Here is a 26170-nt window from a genome sequence, read left to right as displayed (position 1 = left end):
TTTTTTATACTAAACTTTCTTAACAAATTCTCAGTGGTCAGTGAGATTATGTGTTCTGTAACACTAGGCAGCACCACTCCCCAGTTCTGTTACTCTTGTTACTACCACCTTTCCAGTTTTCATTAGAGTTTGAAAATGTGACCATTCTTTGTGTGTATTTTAACTGAAGAAGCCAGATAAATGTCCATTATCCCAAAATACCAGGCAGCATGTCTTTAAGTACTGCCTCCTCTTACTTGGCAAGCATTATGATTACCCTGTGGAGAGCAGGGCAATGATCACTTGCTCATATATTCTTTACTACTTAAATATTCTATATGCCTTGGTTTTATAATTTTAAAAGTTATTTTCACTTGGAAAAATATTTTAAATGATCCATCAAAATGTTTAGGCTAAACTCATCCTCTGTGACTCTTTACCCTTAAGCCAATAAATCAACATGAAAATTGATATCCTTCGCTATGCAGCCTTGGATGAGTGTTCATTGTCTTCCAGAACTTGATGTGCCCACAAAAACACACACAAAGACAAAGAAATACTCCATAGGTTTCAAGAAGAATCTAGCAGTTAGGTGGCCATAAGATAGTACATTTTGAAAAAATAATCCCAAAAAGACATGTCATAGAAATTTCTTCATAATGGAGAACTTTACAATGGAACAAAAGATAAGATTCAAATTGGGTTTAACTAAACCTGAAGTGTCCATACTATGTAACAACATACAGTATTAAAATCATTTTTTAAACTGTGAGTTATAAGTAACATTTTTAAGGGTTCATCACAAAATGTTATTTTAGGGAAAAAAAGTCAAATTTGTCTCCTTAGAAAGCTACCTTATAATATTGATTAATCTAATGATAGTTATTTCATTTCTCTATAGAAGAAAGTTTTTATAATGTACTTTACTATATATCTTCTAGAGTTGAATAAAATTAGAGATATTACTTCTTCCACTAAAAATAATTTTTCACATATTTTTATTTTCCTTCAAATCACTTTCAGTTTGTTTAAGGAGATCTTATTCACATATAATTGTATATTTCAAATTTCTTTATTTTAAAAATTATATTTTATATTGATTTTCTTTGGAGAAGATTTTCATTGTAAATCTAAAAGAAAGGAGGAAAAATAGAAAGGAACTTAACCATTTTTTACAACTAACCACAGAAAGAGTACTGATCACAAAAAGTCAAACTTTGAGGAGCCTCTCTTGGGTTACCCTATTTTCTAGATTTTTACATTGAATTTTATGGTCCCAGGCTATAAGCAATTAGTGGCCTGCTATGTGCAAAATACTGTAATAGATCCTGGGAAATCAAGATGAATTAAACAATGTCCTTGCTCACAAAGAGCTTATATTCTAGGAAATACATTCTACTTATATTGGTGTGAAGGAGGAAGAATGACCTGCTTTTTCTAGTTACTATATACATTAAACTGGCACTGTGAGAATTCTACCAGATTGTCTTGAAGTCTTTCCAGTTTGATTACCACTCTTCACAACCATATCTGAATTCCTAAGCTATGACTCATGAGAACAAGATCTTTCTTTAAATATTTATATACAGCTCCTTATCATAACACTATATTTTAAACATCCTAAACTACTTTATAACCAAAATTTAATATTCTTCTACCTCTTATTGTCACATCCGTCCCTAAGCAGTGATCCCTAACTGGCTTATGTACCCACCTCATTCCTCTATTGTAACCAATACTCTTCATACTTTTGTATTCCTAATTCTGTACTATGTTGCACTTGCCTCATTTTTTGAGTGAGTCCAAATATACTGTGAATGTATGGGAAACATACAAATTTTTCACCATCATGTCCTCAGTGCAAAGTATGTGGCACTTAATAGTGCTCAATAAATATCTGTTCAATGAATGAGTGAATTGCTTAAATTCTACTTTTTAAGAAAAACACAATGATGTTAAATGGTCCATCCCTTGATCTTTCCAGTCAATAATAGTAAGCTAAAAAATAATAATAATAATAATAATAGTAAGCTAAATAATCACAAATGATAGCACAATCTATAACTAATTATAATGATTAAAATCTCTTTATGTATAATTATGGGATGATTTACTTTCCTTTAGTTTAATATCTATAATAAAAATACCACTGCTAGCAATTTCTAATTAGTTGTCTTTATCAAAATCCATATTAACTTAGGATCCAAACATCACTGAAATGCATTTACATAAACTAATTTATATAAATGCTTAGCATGGTGTATGGCTAAAATAAGCCTTCAATATTAGTATGATAGTAGTATTGCTGGTAGTATTAGTAGTAGTAGATAGTAGTATTGCTTATTTTACAGTGATGGTAATAATGAAGTGGTATCAGTGATGTTATATATAAATTATATGAAGAGCACACATTTGAGATAAATTTAGATATTTGTTTATTTCAAAATATAGGACAAGCATGGTCAAATGTCTTCTTTACAAGTAATATTCTTTTCTAGGAAAGTATAATAACTGTACTAGGGAAAATAACGTGAAATGTAATGTATAATTTTCAAATGCTTTGTAATGCATGCACTAATTCTCCTAAATAACGAAATATGTAAGGAAATAATTAACATCTGAATTTTTTCATAATAACAGCAGCCACAGAAAAAGAGGAAAAAGGGTTTTCATTTTTCCTAACTGTTCAAATGGCTTTACAAATATTTATAAAAGGTCACCAATAGAGGCCTTACCTGGGGTCACATGAAAAAAGGCCTTGTATCATCAAATGCTATTTGTAATGTCCGCTGGGTGATCTAAAACAGAATAACAAAGACAGTTTGTGACAAAGCTGACACATAGTATTCTGGAAGAAGTGAAATCAATTGTGACATTTTTCATTTATTTGTAAATGCCTCTTTGGCAGTACACTCACTCAAAATGACAGTTGCTTCTTATAGAATAAGGAAGGTAAGAGTAAAATAGAGAAATTCTGACACTTGCTTTAATGAGATTCTGCATTAGGGCTATTCTAACACATTCACCCAACATAGAGCTTGCACTTCATTTTCAATACCATAACTCAGTAATTTAAGAATGTTATCTCCATGAAAAACTACACCAGCTAGTCCTTAATAGAGATCACCTAGTTTATTTTTCCTATATCTCTCAATTAGCAGAAAACATTCTAAAACAAGTATCTAAATGAACGTCAGCCATACAAACCAATTACCCCTTCCCTTTTGAAGACAACTTGTTATTGAGAACAGTAATATGGAATATGACTAAACAACTCAAGATATACTCTCCAGGAATACAATATTTGCTTGGAGATATCTGGGGATGCAATTTAAGCTACACTTTTAAAATTTACTTTTTATACTTATGTTCCTAAGAAAAGGGAATTATTGGCAAGATAAAATGTCTATAGTCTTTTTAATTTGATCAATGTTAAATTAAAGCAGTATAAAGATCCCATTTCATCTATATATTCAATTGTTCTTTGATCATATGCTAAGTGTTCATCAGAGTTGTAAAGAAACAGGTGAAAACTCCATCTGAAAAAAATTTAAATTATAATGTGCCATCAAATACAATCCATTCAAAGCATGGCCCAGCAACTATATACTAGGCAATCAATAGATATTTGCTGAGCCCATAAACTACAAAAACTATATTAACAATGTAACTCATAGTATTATGATTTCAAAATCTCAATCCTAGAAAAATTAATTGAGAGACTTTGGAGAAGTAAGAAACCCTCTGGATTCCAATTTTCTTATGTACAAAATAGTTAGCAATATTTACTATGAAATATGTAAGTATAAGTTTAAGCAACAGTAAAGTGCTTAGTACAGTTTCTGGCTCATAGTAAAGATTAATAAACACTACATATTATACTTATGAACCATTCTTTGATCCAAAAAACCATGCCCTACATATCTAATAATCAAGATCTCAAAGGTGAATGACAAAAAGATTACGTAGGCTGGAAGAGAAAACGAACAACACACAGGGGTGACAGGAGACTTCTCAGCAGAAATCATACAAGACAGGAGAAAGTAAAATGAAATTTTCACAGTACTAAAAGAAAGAAAAAAACCCAAAAGCTGTCAGCCAATACTGTATCCTGTGAAGCTGTCCTTTAAAAATAAAGAAGATTAAAATATTGCCAGATAAACAGAGACAATATATCTTGAACAAACCTGATTTACAAGAAATGCTAAAAGAAGCTCCTCAAACTGAAAGAAAGAGATGTTTACAAATATAAAGAAAACACAGGAAGATATAATTCATTGGTAAGAGCAATTATACCAATAAATTCAGAATGCTGTGATAGTATAAGCAGAAACCATATATAACTTTAGGATGAAGATTAAAAACAAAAGAAAATAATAACTGTTTTAATATGTGGAGAGGAAATTTCAAAATGTGTAACATGAGGTAGTAAAAATTCTAAATGTAGGAGGAGGACAATAAGTAAAGAATTTTCTTAGTATATATTCTCTTCTTTCTCTGTTTCTCTTCTCACTATTAGCATCATGTGAAGCTGTTATTATTTCAAAACACCCTGTTACAATCAAAAGATGTTTGTTGCTTTTTTGTTGGGTTGTTTTTTTTGTTTTTGTTTTTGTTTTTGGTAAGTCTCATAGGAACCACAAAGCAAATATATATAATAGGAAAACCAAAAGCAAACAGTAAGGAATTAAACCAACAATGCCAGAATAAATCCCTTAATCTCAAAGGAAGACTCTAAGAGAGGGAGAAATAAAGAAATTACAACAAAAGAGAATTAACCAAGAAGTCACAAAATGGCTGTAGGAACATTTTACTGACCAATAAATACTTTGAATGTGAATGTATTAAATTGTCCAATCAGGGCCAGGGATTTAGCTCAGTGGCACCTTGCCTGCCTCGAAAGCACAAGGTACTGAGTTCAATCCCCAGTACCAAAAAACAAACAAACAAACAAACAAAAATTGCCCAATCAGAAAGTTGAGTGGATGAATAGATTTAATAAAAAAGGCACAACTTGGGCCGGAGATTTAGCTCAGTGGTTCTGCTGCCTGCCTCTCAAGCGCAAGGACCAAAGTTCGATCCCCGGTACCAAAAAAAAAAAAAAAAAAAGACACAACTATAAGTTGCTTATAAAAACTCTAAGAATACAGAGAACTAAAAGGCTATTAGAAAATATTCCATGAAAAGAGAATCCAAAAGAAAGTAGGAGTAGCCATACTTACAATAGATCAATCGAATTTAAATCAAAAGCAGAAAAAAGAAAAATATAAGAATGTTCATTGTATAATGATAAAAGATTAAATTCACCAAGAGAAAGAAATAATTCTAAATATATGTGTATCCAATCAGACACCAAAAAATATAAAGCAACTATTAATACACCTAAGAAAGAGACTCCAATCCAATAGTAGTTAGAAACATTAATATACCACTTTCAGCAATGGACTAATCATTCAGGCAGAAAATCAACAAACAGCATAGTTATTGCACCATGGCCCAAATAAAAAACAGACATCTATAGAACTTTTCATCAAATACTTGCTCAATACACAATTTTTTCATCATCACATGGAAATTCCCCAGTATAGATAATATGATAGGTCAGTGTTGGCAAACATATAGTACACATGCCATAGTGGGCACATGAGCCAAGTCACCCTAGCAGCTGGGCACCAGATAACAGCTGTTTTTTCCAAACTAAAACCTCAGTATTCAGGATTAATTGCAGTGTTGGTACTTTCAACAGGTAAGTGAGTTTGGGGTTGCAGTGTGGGCATTTGGTCTCTAAAAGGTTTTGCCACCACTGTTTTAGGCCAAAAAACAAGTCTCAAAAAAACTTTTAAAGATTAAATCGTACGGAGTATTTTTTCTGAGCACAATTCAATAAAAATAGAAATCAGCATCAAGAAAAATATTGAAAAATATGCAAATACATGGAAATTAAGCAACTTACTTTTGCAAAACCACCAATGGATTAAAGAAATCAAGAAGAAAGTCAAATTTCTTGAAACAAATGAAAATAGAGACAACAAACCAAAACCTGCAGAAACAGCAAAAGCATTATTAAGAGAGAAGTTCATAGAAATCAGTGTCCACATCAAAAAAGCAGAAAGATTTCAAACAACCTATCACAGCATCTGAAGGAAACAGAAAAACAAACAAACTGAACTAAAATTAGTAGAAGGAAAGAAACAATAAAGATCTCAATAGAAATAAATGGAGAGAGAAGAGCTTGTTTTTGCAATTATACATAATTGGTTTTTTTGCAAAGATAAACACTCTAGACAAAATTTTAACTAGATTAAGAAAGAGACAAAATTAGAGATGAAAAGGAAGATATTATATGTGACAGCACAGAAACATAATCATTGGAGATTATTATAAATAAGTATATGCCAACATATTCAATAAACTAGAAACAATGCATGAATTCCTAGACATACATACCTTATCAAAAATTAATTATGAAAACATTAAAAAAACAAATCAATAAGAAATAACAAGAATGAATCAGTAATAAAAAGCATCCCATCACAGAAGAGCTCAGGAACAGATGGTTTCACTGCTGAAGTACTAATACCACTTCTATTTAAATTACTGTATTCCAAAAAACAAAAAAGAAAGGATTTCTTTCAAATGCATTCTACAAAGCCTGGGTTGCCCACTTACAAGGACCAGAAAAGGGCCTAAGAGAAAAAGAAAACTAAAAACTACAAGCCAATATCCTTTACAAATACATGTAAAACTCTTCAGAAAATATTACCAAAATGAATTAAACAGCATATTTTTAACATTATTTACCATGATCATATGGGATTCACACCAGGGATGAAATAAACCCACGTCTATAAACATGGTATAGTGTATCAACAAAACGAGGGACAAAAACCATAGGAGATAATTTCAATAGATGCAGAAAAGGCATTTATTAAAATTTGACATCCCAGGGCTAAGGGTGTATTTCACCAGTAGTACATTTTCCTAACATGTACAAGGCCATGAATTTCATTCCCGGGACCATGCAAAAACCACAACAACTACCACAACAACATTCAAAGTAAAAATATTGAATATATCTAAATACAGAAGGAATTTACCTGACCATAACAATGATCATTTTAATAAGTCAATAGCTAAAGTTATACTAAACAGGGAAAAGCTGAAAACTTTATTTCTAAATCCGGAACAAGACAAAGATTCAACCTTTCACCACTTTTTTTCAACAATGATCTCCACATACTATCCAGAGAAATCAGAGAGGATAAAAAAAAGATGTCCAAATTAGAAATCAGAAATCAGACTGTTTACCAATGATGTGATGTCACTAATAGAAAAACCTTTAAAACTACACTAAAAAAACTCAGAACAAATAAATTAATTCAAAAATCAAAGAAGTGAAAGATCTCCACAAGGAATGTAAACGTTATGTATTGCAAACATGTATAAGTAAATAAATAAATAAAATTTAAAAGAAGTGAAAGATTTCTACAGTGAAAATTAAAAAGTACTGATGAAAGAAATCGAAGAGGACAAAAAAAATGGAAAGACAGCCCATATCCATGGATTGGAATAAATAATATTGTTAAAATATCCATATTACCAAGAGCAATTTATGCATCTAATGCAAGCTCCATTAATTATATTCTTCACAGAACTAGAAAAAAAACTTCTAAAATGTATATGGAATAACATAGAACTCTAAATAGCTATAGATATTGAGAGCCAAAAGAACAAAGCAGGAAGCATTATACTACCTGACCTCAAAACATACTACAAAGTAGTCCTAATCAAAAGAGCATGGTATTCCCTTGAAAATAGATATATAGATGCATAGGACAAGAATTGCCCGGAAGTAATCCCATGTGCTTACAACCAACTGACTTTCAACAAAGGTGCTAAGAACATACATTGGAGAAAGGGTAGTATTTTCAATAAATGATGCTAGAAAAATTGATATACATATCAGAAAAATGAAACTAGACCCCTATCCCTATCTCTCAACAGTTATGAAAATCAGTTAAAATGAATTAAAATCTTACATGTAGCACCTAAAACTATAAAACTACTTGAAAAAAACAGAGCAGAAACACTTCAGGACATTGGAATGAGCAAAGTCTTTTTGGAAAAGAACACAAAAGCACAGACAATGAAAACAAAAATAGACAAATGTAATCACATCAAGATAAAAAACCTTCTACATAGCCAAACACTCAACTAAGCACAAAGATAACCTGGAGAAAAGGATATAATCTTTCCAAAATACATCTGACAAGAAGTTAATATCCAAAATATAGAAGATACTCCAAAAACTCAATAGCAAAAAATAAAAGAATTAAAAATGATCAACAGAACTAAATGATATTTCTGAAAAGGAGACATCCAGATAGCTAACAAAACATGAAAAAATACTCAATATCACTTATTACCTGGAAAATGTGAAAACCTCAATGAGATATAACCTCAGTAAAAAATAGCTATTATAAAAAGACCAAAGATAACAAGTTCTGGTGAGGAAGTGGAAAAAAGGAGACCCCTGCAAACTGTTGGAGATTATTTAAATTTGTATAGCCATTATAGAAAACACTATGCACATTGAAAAAAATAAAATAAAATAGAAATACCATGTGATCCAGCAAATCCACTACTAGGTATATATCCAAAAGAAATGAAATCAATCTATCAAAGAGATATCTGTATTCCTATATCTATTTCCAAAAATGGAAACAAGCTAAATATCCATCAACTGATGAATGGATAAAGAAAAATGGTACATATATACACAATCGAATATTATTCAGCTGTAAAAAAAAAATGAAATATTGTCATTTGCAACAACATGGATGGAACTGAAGATAATTATGTAAAATGAAATGAGGTAAATATCACCTGACTCCATTTTTGTGTAGGATTTAAAAGAGATTACCAGAAGTTTGGGGAAGGGGTGAGAAGGAGTATGGAGAAATATTGATCAATGGGTACTGAGCTACAGTTAAATATTAGCAAGAATTTCTGTGAATCTATTACACAGTAAGGTGACTAAAGATAATTGTAATATACACTTCCAAAAGCTAGAAAGGATCTTGAACATTTTTACCATAAAGACATAATTGAAATGAATGGGCATGTTGGTGCATGCCTGTAATTCCAACTGCTTCAGGGTTGAGGCAAGACAATTGCAAGTTTGAGGTCAGCCTGTGCAAATTAGCAAGACAGTCTCAAAAATAGAAAAGAAAGAAAGGAAAAGAAAAGAAAAGAGAAAAGAAAAGAGCTGAGGGTGAAGGTTAACACTCCCTGGCTTCAAATTCTGGTCCCGAAAAATAAAAAATAAAATTTTTTAAAGAAGAAGGAAGACGAGAAATAAATATTTGAGGAGATATCTTTAACCTAATTTAAACATTATGCAATGTACACATGATACAAAACAGAACATTGCACTCTATTAAAGTGTATAATTTTGTTTTAATGTACCATTAAAAATTAAGACACTTAAGTGCTGGTGAAGACGTGGATAAGAGGGAACCCTTGTACAACTTTCATGGAAATGTAAATGAGTATACTCTGATTAATTTCAAGAGAGTTGTCAATCTCTGTTCATTTATCTCTGTAGCTCTGCCTAAAGTTAGGCAAACCCTATACTACTTTAACTTTTCTACTTAAATAACTGATAACTGATTTCTCAATAATGACAAGGAGTTGGAAGCGCTGGAAGTCTCATGGGCGGAATTTGGTTTGGGATCATCTCTGTACTTCTGGATCATGTATTACCATGCAGAGGGCCTCAGGATAGCAACCCAATCTCAGTATCTTGCTAAAATAGTTTCTGATATTCCTATTAGCAAGACAAAAAATGACTCTACAGAACTGGAAGTATTCAAATATGTTTTCCTGAACTACACTGGAAGATCTGGTATCTTTTTCTCTCCACAGTAGTTGGGAAGCCTTATGACACAGAAGTGGATCTGCATAATTTGAGACATTGTAAGTGCTCATATCTGACTTCAATGGTCCTGTCCTAAAGACAGGAACCTGACATCATCTCTGAATACATCTTCCCCCAAAGTTGAACTGAGGCTTAATAAATACCCAGGGCACTAAACTAAATTATAAAGTACCTATTAATCTCTCTTTCTACTTTTACAAAAACTACCCTTATCATGACTACTTCTACCTTTGGAGCATCAAAGTACAACTATCAAAGTTGGGTATTTTATTTCAACACTGATTGAAATATTTTAAACCAACCCTAATTTTTAAAGTTTTGGATTTTTAAGAGGAATTTAATATTTTGAAATGTATTTCTGGAGACAAGACCTTATTTTTTCTGAATCCCATCTCATTCATAGAAATATATGAGATATCTTAGGAACCACTGTATTTCAATTGTAAATATTAAGGAATGTGCATTACAATACAGACAGGTAATTCAGAGACCCAGAATAGCAATAACAATTAACAACATGCTGTAGAGGAAGTATACATTTTAATGGTATCACTCATGAAATTTATGTTTCAAAGGTTACAAAACAGAATGAAGTGTACCAAAAAGCAAATAAATCATCTTACTGTCAGGTTTCTTCTTTCATTTCTGATTTTTAAATAATAAATATCATCTCCTCAGAGTAGCTACATTATACTTACTAGCAAATAAACTGCAGGAAATGCTCCAATCCTTAAAAAGAACTAATCCTCAATGAATTCTGCTCCTAGTAAATTCTAATCTCAATATTTATTCAAATTTATTTGTAAAAGAGAAAGCAGGCTTTAGGGAGGTGGCCTTCACATGGATTTTATTTGCTACCTATAATGATGATACATAGTGCCTCTTCACAAGATTGCCTAACTGAAAAGCTAATCCCACTATTGATCTGATGAGAGCTCATTATGAGTGCTTATCTCAGTCTGGACTACCAACTAAAAGATAACTAAAAGAATCCAAAAACTGTGGATAGAGCCATGGGAATTATGATTTAAAATAGGGCAAATATGAAAAAAATGTGTCGAAAACTAGCAAAGAATACTAAGGAAAAACATACTATGCAGGGTCAAATGAATAGGGCCAGATATACTCAAACATCAATAAAGTTTTCTCTCTTTTTTATATTAGTATATGTTTGCAATACATAATTATTATGTTCATTGGAGGTAGTTGGTACCTGTACGTATACGACAGCTCTTAATTATTTTTACATCCCCTTCTCCCCTTCCCCAGCCTCCATCTCTTTGTCCCCTTCCCATTTGCAAAAGATCTAGCTCCCTTGCCAGGGATTTAGCTCAGTGGTTCCACTGCCTGCCTCCCAAGGGCAAGGACCCAAGTTCGATCTCTGGTACAAAAAAAAAAAAAAAAAAAGATCTAGCTCCCAGTTTCCTTTGGGAACTAAGTAGATGATGATAGCCTGCTTATTTTTGATGCTATTGATACTTATAATTTTGTATTCTCAAGTCACATGAATTATGAAAGTCAGTGTGTTATGCCATAATAGACAAACAAATTTGTTTGCATTTTCACAATACCATAATGCAAGAGATGAATGTTTATTTCAATAGTTTAAGCCACATGTCCTATATTCTATATTTGTAATAGTCCATATTTTATATGAGAAGGATATTTTTACAATATTAGACACACTTTAGGTACTTACAATCCAAGAGAAATGGAAAAGATTAACACACATGCAACTGTGCACCAATTTTAATCAGTACTACTGAAGCTGTATGTACAGTTACAGGGAGAAGGAATACTTGCTACAAAGAAAATAGAAAACATTGAGCTGTATAATCCCTCATGTGTGAATCTTGATTTCTCTACTCAGGAATGGAAAATCTTTCTGTAAAGCTTCACATAATAAATATTTTGGCCTTCAATAACCATATGGTCTTTATTCCAAGTATTCAGTTTTATCTTTGAAATGTAAAATTGCCACAAACAATATGTAAATAAATAAACATGGCTGTGTTCCAGTAAAACTTTATCTACAAAAACAGCTGGTATACTAGATTTGGCCTGCGGGCCATAATTTTCCAATTCCTGGTCTAGTTCATCAGTTTAAGAAGTGATATATCCTATTTTCAATATGAAATAGCAGAAAAGAGACTGAAAGGGAGAATTTTTATAGATACATCCTGAAGTTTGAGAATGTCAAACACACATTTAAATATAATTTCAAGCAAATGTGAAGAATTTTTTTATTGTCTACTCCTTTACATTATCCATGCAATTTCCTCCCTTTATTTGGTGAATTGTTTACAAATTATTAACTAGGCAAGGCTTTTTCTCATTAAATTTCTTTGGCAATTGTGATACCTCTTACAAAATAATGCACAGATCAAATATTAGTAATAAAAAGTTTAATCAATTTAAAACATAAAAGGTCACTATTATTCATACATGCCCCAGTTTTTTTAACTTTTTCCTAGAAATTCAAATATTTTATTACATCAGAAAGCAAAGTAAAACAAAACTGTAGAAAGTCATCCTGACAACAATTTATGCATCCTGACAACTTGTTTTCTCACCTTCTGTCATGTAATAGATCACAAAACATTCAACATTTTGAACAGAGAATGTAAGTAATTGCAATATATCTCTCAGTTATTTCAGCAGTAAATCATCAATACAAATTTTAGTGTTATAAAATGCAATTGCTAAGTATTATTATTACTCATTATACAAAGAAGAGGAAAGTTGGTCACAGAGAGGTTATCCAGCATATCCAGTGCCATCCAGCTAGTAAGCAACAGAGCTAGGACTGTAGAGTTTGTTCTGCAGGCTCCAAATGTAATTAAGGCCAAGGAATACTATCTCCTGGCAAAAAAGCATGCCCTATGTCACACCGGGTGAATGTCACCACTGGCAAACAGGGTGACAAGGGCTGGATGTGAATGCAAAAATGTATAAGGTACAACTTATAGGTAATGAGGGAGGGATAAGCTCTTGAAAACAATATACTGAAAGATCCAAAAATCATTTATTTAACAAATGTTACTGGTAAGTTCTGCTCACATACATGACAAATACATTTATTTCAGGCTTTGCATCAGATCATCCTATGTTTAATCCTAGGCTGACTAGCTAATAGCTAGTCTTTTGACTATTTACTTAACACTTATAAAATTCAGACTCCTGAAAATAACAATTCATACAAATAATAAATACATAATAAATGAGCTCATAAGAGTCTGGGATATAGTAGGTAACCCCAAATGGAGGCTGCTATTACTATTCAGGGTTTTGTTTTTAATTACAGAAATGACAAATATTCACTGTGCTAACAAGTTGAAGAGATGCCATCCATCTCAATCAACATTAAAAATATATCCAACCATTAAATAAGTAGTCCATATAGTTTTAGTCGTCTCAAAATTTATTGATTTATCTATTATATGCCAGAACACCCATTTGAAAACAAAACAATCAGTTGTGATTAGTCACAAAGACTAACTCACTACATGATTAAATTTCTCATCTTCATCTGAAGCCATTATACATATACAACTATTAAGGCACTATTTCAACTGATAGAGCTTCCTCCCTTGTCTTTGTCTACACTAAAAGTTATGATCAAAAAATATGACACATGGGGCCGGAGACTTAGCTCAGTGGCACCACACCTGCCTTGCAAGTGCAAGGTCCTGAGTTCTATTCCTGGCACCAAAAGATAAAAAGAAAAAATTAAAAATATGATATGCTTAATTTTTTAAAAAGGATTACAGTAAAAGATACATTGCCATTAATCCCTCTCAAAATACTTCCCCCTATCTTGCAGCACACTGCTTCTATCATTCTTGCCACTTTCGGAGACAGTTCTGGATGTCATCTTTCTAGACTATCTTTACAAAGAATGACCAAAAATATGTTGAATGCAACTGAGAAGTGACAACCAACAGAAAGGCAGGCTTATAAAAATGCCTTTCTCACATTAGTCATTGAATCTGGCACCTTGCCACTTCTAGGTCTTTCCCAAAGTCAAAATGACCATGAAAGATGAATATTTTAAATGAATTCAGAACATCAAGGCAGCCATAACTGCAACTAAAGATATTCACAAAAGAAGATTTCCATAAATACTTCAAACAGTGGCAAGAAAATTTAGGACAGGCTAACCATCCCTACCTCCTCCCTATTTGTTCACTTTAAGTTTAAACATCCTTCATCCATTTTCCCCAATATGTCATTTAAATGTTACCACTTTATAGAAATACTATCAGTTAATCACTTTCTATGTGTGATTTGATACACCAGAACTAAATTACTGGATACTATCTGACATATTACTGTACTATTCGATGAGGAACTCATTAGGCACTGTTTTCAAATTTATATTAGCCTATTATATATCTTTGTTACAGGAAAGCTTAAAGCACATTTGTATAAAAGATATGGAGAAAAATTTTCTAAATATTTCATTGTTCAACTAGCATAGATCACTGGTTTTATGAGGGTTATTTTTCTGTAAATTAATCCAAAATTTCATGGAAATGATGGGAAAACATTAATATAAAAATTAGAACATAACCATAATTTATGAATACAAATGATGTGTTTTTCTTATAGGAGCCTCTACATTTGTTCAAAGGATACTACTACTATATAATCATTCATAATAAAATGAATTTGTTAAATTAACAAAGTTAATTGTCTCTAATTATCAGTGGGATATCACTATCAAAACAGTTATCTTAATCTGTCTGTGTACTACAATAAAATACCAAAAGCTAGATGGCTCATAAACAACAGAAACTTGTTTCTCACAGTTCTGGAGCTGAGAAATACAAGGGCAATTTTTCAGAAGACTTAGTTTCTGGTGGGCACCTAGTTTCCAGTACAGAGGAGATATTCTCTTGCTGTGCTCTAACATAGTAAAATGGGTCAGGAATCTCTCTGCAGTCTCTTTATAAGGGCATCAATCCCATTCCTGAGACCTCTAACCTCATGACTCATTCACCTCCAAAAGATTTCATCCCTTAATACCACTACCCAGGGGGCTAGGATTTCAACATATAAATGTTGGACAGACAGAACATTCAGTGCCTTATTCCACTTAATTCAACTTATTTGAACAAAGCAGAGAAGACAAAAGATAATTATGCTACTGTACTGTGTTGGACGTGGCATTTTTTGAAAAAGATACATATATTTAATTATGGCATTTTTTGTCATTATACATGGCATTTTTTGAAAAGATATTAAAAATAGGAGGATAAGAGAAGGGCAATGGAAAAAACAAAGTAGATATTTTTTTAAAAAGTCTTTATTCATTCATTTACTTCAACAACTTCGTGAGCTCTAACTTTGATGTTACGGTTTACATTTTTAATTATCTTGTATTTCAAAGACCTATAAGAAAATAATTTTCTTTGAAAATGTTACCCCTTGTTTAAGAACATAAAATCTGTATATTGAGTATACTTGCCAAATATTTGCTCAAGTCATAATCATTACTTTTCATAAATATCTCATTAATATTTTGTATTTGTTTGATATGTATGTCTTATAGAGGGTAGGTGACACAGAGACACAGACATAGACATAAAATAGAAACAAAGGGATACTTTGCTGACTCAAAGAAATGGGATGTATCTTTATAATGTTATGAGGTTTCCTATTATGGATAATTCAAAGCACAGAACTTTTGCCTTAAAGAAAAAAGCAATGAATACAAAGACTCACGGTATGAGGACAGATATTTCAGCTTTCTTAAAAAAGCAGCCCAGGATCATTAGAGATAAAATTTAGTGTTAGAGTGTGTCCAGCATTCTCAGCTTTCCGAGATCAAACCCCAGCACCATGCCAACGAGGAGTAAACTAGGCTTCTTAACTATGTGCTCATTACTATTAGAGGAGATCTAAACTATTTTGTGGATAAGAATCCTTCATACATGAACATGAGGCAGAATGGGTAGGAGAAGAAACCTGACTAGTAGGACCACATTTATAAGGGTCCACCAACAGGAAAAAACAAAACCGTTCAAGGAATTTGATGCACCTAAAGCATGAAACATGAAGAGGAATAGCAAGATATGAAGTTAAGACATGTAACCAAAGGCTAGACAATAAGGTGCTTTGCAAGTCATGTTAAGGTGATGAGATTTTATTCTAAGGTTCATGAATAATCCTTGAAACATCTAAAGAGCTGGGATTTACTTTTTGATTAGGTTTTACCTTTGCTGAATTGTTTAGATTAGACATAAGGAAAACAAACAAAGAGACCAACTAGGAAAAAGTGGCATTAATTACATGAAAGATGGCTTCTAAAAGCTAAGGAACAGATAAAGATATGTAAAACAATTTTGCATACAAATCTGCATCTTAACTAGGTGGAAAGTCTCATTTTAAAGAAAAATCTTCAAATGAAAAATTCTTAAGTCATTTTCTCAGTAGTTGATATTACAACTTACCTATAAGTGGAGACCTAGTGCTCACTTCGTCGGTACATATACTATAAGTGGGGATCTAAAAATATTTTGTAAGTTTGCCAAACTTTAAAAATTAGGAAATCACACATATATACACCCAGATTTCTAACTTTTCTACATCACTGGAAGGTATGGCAACTCTGGGACATCACACTCACAGAGCAAAAATTTACTAAAGATACCTGCTGACGGTGAAAATATATATATTAAGTCACTTTGCTCACTTCTTTTTGCTACCATGAAAATCTTTGTACTTACTTCATCTATTTTGCTTTCATGACCTCGACAAGCACTTGAGTTTGATACTTGTGTATAAAAGGACAGGTCACTATTTTGCTTAATTGTCAAAAATGATATTCTGGTTTCAAGAGGAAATAAGGGAGTGACATAGATAAAAGACACTAGAGAGTTTTGAAAAAAAACACAAGGATATGAGAAAGTTAATATAACAATAATCCATTATACCATTTGTATAATCTATTAAGAGATAATTACAAGGATTTCATTTAGCTTTGTGCTACATAACATTTAGTGCTACCTTATCCTTATAATGAAAGCAAATGCCTTCTATCAAAAAAATATTAAAAAGGGCCGGGGATTTAGTTCAGTGGTTCTGCCACTTGCCTTGCAAGCACAAAGACCAGACTTTGATCCCTGGTACCAAAAAAAAAAAAAAAAAAAAAAAAAAAAAATTAAAATAAAAGAAGTTTAAGAAAGTTTAACTAGGATTTAAAACTTCTAAAAACTAATCAAATACTGACCACCACTACCAGCTCAGAGGAGGCTTCAGGGCCACCATATCACCACTCCCACCTCAGCGGAGGAGGCTTCCTGGGTGCCATAGCACCACTCCAAGCTCAGAGAAGGCTTGCGGGCAGCCTTACCACCTCTCCCAGAAAAGAGAAAGAGGTTTCTGGGGCAACGAACCACTGCTCACCACACAGAGGACATGAGCCACGTGGGCACCACCAGAACCCCCCACCCCCACTTCAAATTAGAAGACAGGTAAACAAGCCTCAAAAGCAGACTTCCAGATCATGTAAGAGAATACCAAAGAGCAACTAAATGAAACAATCTGATACTCAACAACCTGGACTCCTTTAACTGGTAACAAAAGGGAACCTCAAAAAAATGAAATCAGAAATAATTTCTCAAATAACAGCAGAGATTGTGCCAATAGTGCAAGACATGATTAATAAATCTAGAGAGTACACAGATTAAAAAATAGAGAAGCTCAGGAACATGATAGAATCCCAACATAGGAAACAAATGGAATCCATGAAACAGATACAAAAAGATTTCCAGGAGATCAAAAACTTCATTGAAATTCTATACAGCAGAATGAGCCAATGTGAGGACAGAATTTCAGATATAGAAGTTAAGATTACAATTAGTGACCAGGAAAAGAAAAATTTCTTTAAAATTGTAAGGGAACACAAGAAATCATAACAGCAACTGCTAGATGATGCAAAGAAGAATAACATAAGAGAGATCAGAGTTGATGAAGAAACAGGAGAGAGTGCAAATGACATTAAAAAAACTATTCACAGAAGTGATGGGAGAAAACTTCCCAAGCAAGGGGAAAAGAAATTGACATACAGATAAGTGAGGAATACAGGACTAAAAGTAATCTTGATCAAAAAAAAAAATCTACACATAGACATATAATTGTTAAGACTCCAGAAACCCAACAGAAGAACAAAATTCTACAACTTAGAGAAAAAAAAGTCACATACAAAGGAAAACCCATCAAAATCACAGCAGACTTCCCAACACAAACCTTCAAAGCAAGAAGAGCTTGGGGTGATGAAATGAAGAAGTCAAATTGTCATTATTTGCAGATGATGTGATACTCTATATAGAAGACCCCAAGAACTCCATCAAGTCTTTGAGACTTAATAACCAAGTTCAGTAAAGTACCTGAATACAAGGTCAACACACAAAGGTCAATAGATTTCCTAGATACAAACAACAGACTCCCTGAGACAGAAATTTTGCAAACAATTCCTTTCACATTAGCATCGGAAAAAATAAACTACCTAGGAATCAACCTAACAAAACAAATCAAAGACCTCTTCTCTGAAAACTATAGCACTCTGAAAAGAGAAATTGAAGATGATATCAGAAAGTGGAAAGACATCCCTTGGTCCTCGGTAGGAAGAATCAACATAGTGAAAATGGCCATGTTTCCAAAACTGCTAAACAGATTCAATGCAATCCCAATTGAAATCCCAGTAGCATCCTTCACAGACCTTGAGAAAACAATCCAAAAAATCATTTGGAACAAGAAGAGACCTAGAATAGCAAAAGCAATTCTAAGTAATAGAGATATGGTGGGGGTTTCACAACACCCAACTTGAAACTATACTACAAAGCTACTGTGATAAAAACAGTATGGTCCTGGCAAAGAAGCAGACCTGAGGACCAGTAGAACAGATTAGAAGATGCAGGAACAACTCCAGACACACTCAGCCACCTCATCTTTCTCAAAGGAGACAAACAGCCTCACTGGAGGAAAGGTAGCCTCTTTAATAAATGGTGCTGGAAAAATGGGATTCAACTTGCCAAAGATTAAATCTAAACTATATCTCTCACCATGCACTAAACTAAAATCAAAATGGACTACAGATCTAAATATTAAAACAGAAACGCTGAACCAGCTGAAAAAGAGGTTAGGTAGAACTCTTGAAGACATTGATGTAGGGAAAGATTTTATGAACAAAACCTCAGTTGTCTGTGAACTAGCACAAACAATCAAAAAGTGGAATCTCTTCCCATTAAAAAGCTTTTGCACAATAAGAGAAACCACCAACAGTGTGAAGAGACAACCCACAATGTGGTAAAATATTTTCACCTGTTGTCCCTCAAAGGTCTACCCTGTGGAATCTATAAAGAACTTAAAGAAATCAGACCTCCCAAATTTAAAGACCCAATCCAAAAATGGGCATCTGAAATGAACAGACATTTCTCAGACAAAGAAGTAGAAATAGCAAATAAACACATGAAAAAATGCTCAAAATCACTGGTCATTCCAAAGACGCTAATGAAAACAACGAGATTACACCTCACTCCAGAAAGAATGGCTGCCATCATGAAATCAACCAATAACAAATGCTGGTGGGGTTGTGGGGAAAGAGGAACCCTGCTCCACTGCTGGTGGGAGTGTAGACTGGTGCAACCACTGTTGAAATCAGTATGGAGATACCTCAAAGAACTAGGACTGGAAATCACATTTGTCCCAGGTATTCTACTGCCATGTATCTTCTCCAAAGAATTAAAAGAATCATACCACAGTGATATATGTGCACCCATGTTCATAGCAGCACAATTCTTGATAGCTAATACTTGGAAGCAACCCAACTGCCCATCAAGTGGAGACTGGATAAAGAAAACGTGTTTTTTTTAATAAAATGGAGTATTACTAAGCCATAAAGAACAAGAAACTAGAGACATTGATAGCTAAATGGATGCACATTTAGGCGATACTCTTAAGTGAAATAAATAGGACACACATGTGTAAATACTGAATAGTTTCTCTAGTGTGAGAAACTAAAAGTGTAAATAAGGACTAAAAGTTATAATAGATAATGTGAAATAGGAAGAAAAGGGACAAAGGGGAAGGGGAAGTGGGAAGGGTAGGGTAAAGGAAAGAAGGGAATGGATTATGAGGAAAAGAAAAAATGGAAACAGTCTTTGTAGATAGGGAGGGGTAGAGGGGTTGAAGGGAGGGCAGGGGAACTGGGAAAAATAAGAACCAATATGAATTACGCAAAGGTGCAATTTTCCAATGATGAATGTCATTATATTGTATACCTAAAATGTACCAATAAAGTTAATAATAAATAAATAGAACTACTGGTCGGTGCTGCTACAAGTTTTCTTTGCCAAAATAATTCTGTATTTTCATTTATAATTATAGCACTGTCAAAATAATTACCTTAACAGTTCTATTCCATAGTTTTTGTTACTTAGATTTCTTAGATGGATTTTATTTTATTTGTGCAGTACTGCAGATAATACCCAGGTTTTTTTGCATCCCAGGAAAGGATTTATCACTGACCTGCACTCCCAACCCATAGCTTGCTAGCTTTAATTGAGAATAGTGTTGGTAGAACTACTAGAGTCAGGCATGGTGGTACATACTTGCAATCTCAGAACAGTGTGAGACCATGGCAGGAAAATTACAAGTTGATCTGGGCAACTCAGTGAGACATTGTTTCAAAATAAAAATAGGGCTGGGGATTTGACTCAGTTCCAAGGTCCTAGATTCAATTGCAATTACCAAAAATTTTCTGATAAGGTAATATAAGATGGAAAATATTTCTATTATTATTAATCCATTTTAAAAATATATATCTGAAGAAAATCTACATGAGGTAAGTAGCTAATGAAAAGCTGATTTAGTATTTCATTAGTTTTTTTTTAAAATTTAACTTAATTGGTACACTTTAGGTATAAAATATACTGACATTCATCATTGGAAATTTGCACCTTTACATAATCTCTCTTGGTTCTTATTTTTTTCCCCCTTCCTCTGCCTTCACTTCAAACCCTCCCTATTTACAGACTTTTTTCCATTTTTTCATTAACTCATATTAATATCATTTCCTTCTTTCCTTTCCCCTAACCCTCCAATTTCCCATTCCCCTTTGTCCCTTTTCTTCCTATCTTACATTTTTATAGCTTTTAGTCCTTATTTACACTTTGTTTCTCACACTAGAGAAAGTATTTGATGTTTACACATGTGTGTCCTATTTATTTCACTTAAGTGTATCACTTCAATGTGCATCCATTTAGCTATAAAGGTCTCTAATTTCTCATTTTTTATGGCTGAATAGTACTCAATTTTTATGAAAAAACAAAATTTCCTTTATCCAGTGTCCAATTGATGGGCAGTTGGGTTGCTTACAAGATTTAGCTATTATAATTTGTACTGCTATGAATATGGGTGCACATATATCACTGTGATATGATTCTTTTAATTCTTTAGGGAAGATACCCAGCAGGGGAATAGCTGGCAAATGGGACTTCCAGTCCTACTTCTTTGAGGTATCTCCATACTGATTTCAACAGTGGTTGCACCAGTCTACACTACCACCAGCAGTGGAGCAGTGTTCCTTTTTCCCCACAGCCCCGACAGCTGTGGTTGATTTCACAATTGCAAACATTCTTTCTGGGGTGAGGTAGAATCTGAGTGTTGTTTTCATTTGCATCTTTGGAATGACCAGTGATGTTGAGCATTTTTTCATATGTTTATTTGCTATTTCTACTTCTTTGTCTTTGTCTACTTCTTTGTTCATTTCAGATACACATTTTTCACTGGGTTTTTAAATTTCGGAGGTCTGATATTTTTAAATTCTTTATAGATTCTAGATAGTAGACCTTTGAGGGACAGCAGGTGAAAATTTTTTCCCACATTGTAGGATATGTCTTCACACTGCTGGTTTTTGCTCTGGCTGTGCAGAAGCTTTTTAATAAGAAGATATCCCACTTTTTGATTGTTTGTGCTAGTTCATGGGCAACTGAGGTTTTGTTCATAAAATCTTTTCCTACAAGAATGTCTTTAAGAGTTCTACCTAACCTCTGTTCCAGCTGGTTCAGCATTTCGGTTTTAATATTTACATCTGTAGTCCATTTTGATTTTAGTTTAGTGCATGGTGAGAGATACAAGTCTAGTTTTAATCTTTGGCATGTCGAAACCCAATTTTTCTAGCACTATTTATTTAAGAGGCTACCTTTCCTCCAGCGAGGCTGTTTGTCTCCTTTGAGAAAGATGAGGTGGCTGAGTGTGTCTGGAGTTGTTTCTGCATCTTCTAATCTGTTCTACTGGTCCTCAGGTCTGCTTCTTTGCCAGGACCATACTGTTTTTATCACAGTAGCTTTGTAGTATAGTTTCAAGTTGAGGGTTGTGGTACTCCTACCTTGTCTTTATTGACTAGTATTGCTTTTGCTATTCTAGGTCTCTTCTTGTTCCAAATGAATTTTTGGATTGTTTTCTCAAGGTCCGTGAAGGATGCTGCTGGGATTTCAATTGGGATTGCATTGAATCTGTTTAGCAGTTTTGGAAACATGGCCATTTTCACTATATTAATCCTTCCTACCGAGAACCAAGGGATGACTTTCCACTTTCTGATATTGTCTTCAATCTCTCTTTTCAGAGTGCTATAGTTTTCAGAGAAGAGGTCTTTGATTTGTTTTGTTAGGTTGATTCCTAGGTAGTTTATTTTTTCCGATGCTAATGTGAAAGGAATTGTTTGCAGTATTTCTGTCTCAGGGAGTCTGTTGTTCGTATCTAGGAAATCTACTGACTTTTGTGTGTTGAACTTGTATCCAGGTACTTTACTGAACTTGGTTATTAAGTCTCAAAGACTTGATGGAGTTCTTGGGGTCTTCTATATAGAGTATCATGTCATCTGCAAATAACGACAATTTGACTTCTTCATTTCCTATCTTTATTCCTTTTATTCCTTTCTCTTGTCTAATTGCTGTGGCTAATGTTTCCAAGACTATATTGAACAGGAATGGTGATAGTGGACATCCTTGTCTTGTTCCAGTTTTTAGTGTGAAGCATTTCAGTTTTTGACCATTTAGTATGATATTGGCTGTTGGTTTTTCATAGATGGTTTTATCATTTTGAGGTAGAGACCATCTATTCCAATTTTTTGTGGGGTATTTATCATAAATGCACATTGGATTTTTTCAAATGCTTTTTCTCTATTGAAATGATTATATGGTTTTTGTCCTTGGTTCTATTAATATAGTGTATTTCATTTATTGATTTGTGTATGTTGAACTATCCCTGTATCCCTGGGATAAATCCCACTTGGTCAGGGTGTATGATCTTCTTAATGATCTTCTGCATTCTATTTGCCAGTATCTTATTAAGGATTTTCCAATCTATGCTCATGAGTGAGATTGGCCTATACAGTTCTCTTTTTCCGTTGCGTCTTTCTCTGCATTGGGGATCAAGGTGATGCTTGCTTCCAGGAATGAATTCGGGAGTAGTGCTTCTCTTCAATTTCATTGAAGAGTTTAAACTCTAGTGGCAGTAATTCCTCTCAAAATGTCTCATAGAATTTGGCAGTGCAGCCATCAGGACCTGGGCTTTTCTTAGTTGGTAAGTTTTTAATTACATTTTCAATTTCATTGACTGATATGGGGTTGTTTAGAATTTTTAGGTCATCTTCCTTCAACTTTGGTAATTCACATGAATCTAGAAATCTGTCCATTTCTTCTATGTTTTCCATCTTACTGGCATATAGGTTCTCGAAGTAGGTATTGATCACCTCTGGATTTCTGCTGGGTCTGTTGTAATTTCATCCTTTTCATCCCTAATTTCATGGATTTGGGCCTTTTCTTTCCTTTTTCTGATAAGGTTGGCTAAGGGTTTGCCAATTTTGTTGATTCTTTCGAAGAACCTACTCTTGGCTTCATTGATTTTTTTTCTGTCATTCTCTTAGTCTCCATTGCATTGATTTCTGCTCTGATCTTTATAATTTCCTCCCTTATATGAGCTTTGGGTTTGTCCTGATCTTCTTTTTCTAGAAGCTTGAGGTTCAGCATCAGGTTGTTTAATTGGGCTCACTGTGTTTTCCTAATATGAGTATTCAGTGCTATGGATTTTCCTCGTAAGACTGCTTTGATTGTGTCCCATAGATTCTGATATGTTGTATTATCATTGTCATTTAACTATAGGAACTCTGTCAGATTTCATCTCTAATTTCCTCTGTGACCCATTAGTGATTCAGAAGTGTTGTTCAATTTCCATGGGTTATGAAATTCTTGCAGTTTCTTTTGCTATTGATCTCCAAATGCAACTCACTATAGTCTTACAATATCCAGGGGATAACTTCAACTCCTTTGCACTTCCTGAAACATGTTCTATGAGTGAGTATGTGGTCTATTTCGGAGAAAATTCTTTTCATGTGCATCTGAAAAGAATGTATTTTCTGATTTTGTGGAGTGCAACACTCTGTAAACATCTGTTAAGTTCCTTTGTTCAAGAGTTTGATTGAGGTCCAGTATTTTGTTGTTTGTCTGGTTGATCTATCTATTTGCGAGAGTGAGATATTGACGTCCCCCACTATTACTGTATTAGCATTTATTTGATTTTTCATGTCCATTAGTATTTGTTTTACATAGTTGGGCACACTAGTGTTTGGTGCATATATGTTTATGATTGTCATCTCTTCCTCTTGGATTGTTCCCTTTACAAGGATGTAGTGTCCTTCTTTGTCTCTCTTAATCAGTGTTGGTTTGAAATCCACTTCATCTGCAAAGAGGATAGCTACTCTTGCTTTTCTTCAGGTTTCTGTCTCATGGAGTATTGTTTTCCACACTTTAACTTTCAGAGTTTGTTTTTGAATGAAGTGTGTTTCTTGTATGCAGCATATTGTTGGATCTTGCTTCTTGATCCATTCTGCCAGTCTATTTCTTTTGATTGGTGAATTGAGAGCATTAACATTGACAGTTATAACTGATTTGCATCGACTTGTCCTCCTGACTTTTCCTTTTTGTTGGATTCTCTCCCTTTGCATTTAATTTCTTATCCTGATGGATGGATTCATTCTGCTCAGCTTCCTGAGGCTGTAATCCTCGTTGCCTTTTCCTAGGACATTAAAATTTTTTCGAGTGCTGGTTTGGTATTCATGAAGTTCCTAAGGTGTTCTTTGTCGTGAACATATCTTATTTCTCCATCAATTTTGAAAGATAGTTTTGCAGGATACATCAATCTGGGTTGTAGGTTGTTTTTCTTTAGAGCTAGAAATACGTTGTTCCACGCTCTTCTTGCCTTGTGGGTTTGTGTTGAGAAGTTAGCTGTGATTCTGATGGGCTTTCCTTTGTATGTGATTTGTTTCTTTTCTCTTAACTGCTTGTAGAATTTTGTTCTTGAGTTTCTGAAATCTTAACTATTGCTTGCCTATATGTAGATTTTTTTGATCAAGACTAGTTGCAACACTATATGACTCACTTATCTCTATGTCAAGTTCTTTTCCCCTATTTGCGAAGTTGTCTGCCATTACTTCTGTGAACAGTTTTGTCATCTGCACACTCTCCTGTTTCTTCCTTGACTCCAGTCACTCTGATGTTATACTTCTTTGCATTTCTAGCAGCTGCTAGATTGATTTCTCATGGTCCCTTACTATCTTTAAGAAATTTTTGTTTTCCCAGTCACTAATTGCAGTCTTATCTTCTATATCTGAAATTCTATCCTAGCATTGGCTAATTCTGCTGAATAGACTTTCAATGGAGTTTTTAATCTCTTGGAAATCTATTTGCATTGTTTTATGGATTCTATTTGTTTCCTATGTTGGGATTCCATCATGTTCCTCAGCTCCTCTATTTTTTTATCTGTGTCCATTCTAGATTTATTAATCATGTCTTGCACTATGGGGACAATCTCTGCTGTTATCTGAAAATTTATTTCTGATTTCACTTTTGCCAGGTCCCCTTTCATTGCTAGTTCAGGGAGTCCAAGTGGTTATCAGATTGTTCCATCTCATTGCCCTTTGGGGTTCTCTTAGTTGATCTGGAAGTCTGGTTTGGTGACTTATTTACATGTCTTCTCACCTCAGCAGATTCAGCCTGCTGTGTCTTGGTTGAGGTGACTTTTTGCTCACCCAGTCATCTTGAATTCTCAGCAAGCCACCAAGCAGCCTTTATTTTGCTGCTCACCAGTATACCAATTCCTAGGTTCAGAGTGGTGGTCTTCTAGATCCCTGAGCTGACCTGTTGTGTGGGCTGGCTTCTGGCTGGGGCCTGAGCATATTTAGAATGG

The 26170-nt window shown here is 33.7% G+C and overlaps 1 protein-coding gene across 1 annotated transcript in view; it reads right to left on the bottom strand.

Moving 5' to 3' along the window:
• Positions 1–26170, bottom strand: part of LOC147825339 (uncharacterized) — a 183415-nt gene that overhangs the window by 68149 nt on the left and 89096 nt on the right. Inside the window, exon 4 of the mRNA XM_087185983.1 lies at positions 2715–2777. Coding sequence (XP_087042109.1) covers positions 2721–2777 — 57 coding nt within the window. The 3' untranslated portion in view covers positions 2715–2720. The remainder of the gene's footprint in view (positions 1–2714; positions 2778–26170) is intronic.

The sequence above is a fragment of the Heterocephalus glaber genome, unplaced genomic scaffold (genome assembly GCF_053883595.1).
Source record: "Heterocephalus glaber isolate CG9 unplaced genomic scaffold, H.glaber_assembly_v1.0 deba00001504, whole genome shotgun sequence".
NCBI lineage: Eukaryota > Metazoa > Chordata > Mammalia > Rodentia > Bathyergidae > Heterocephalus > Heterocephalus glaber.
The sequence above is the reverse complement of the archived record's forward strand: the minus strand, read 5'-3'. Positions and strand labels throughout refer to the sequence as shown.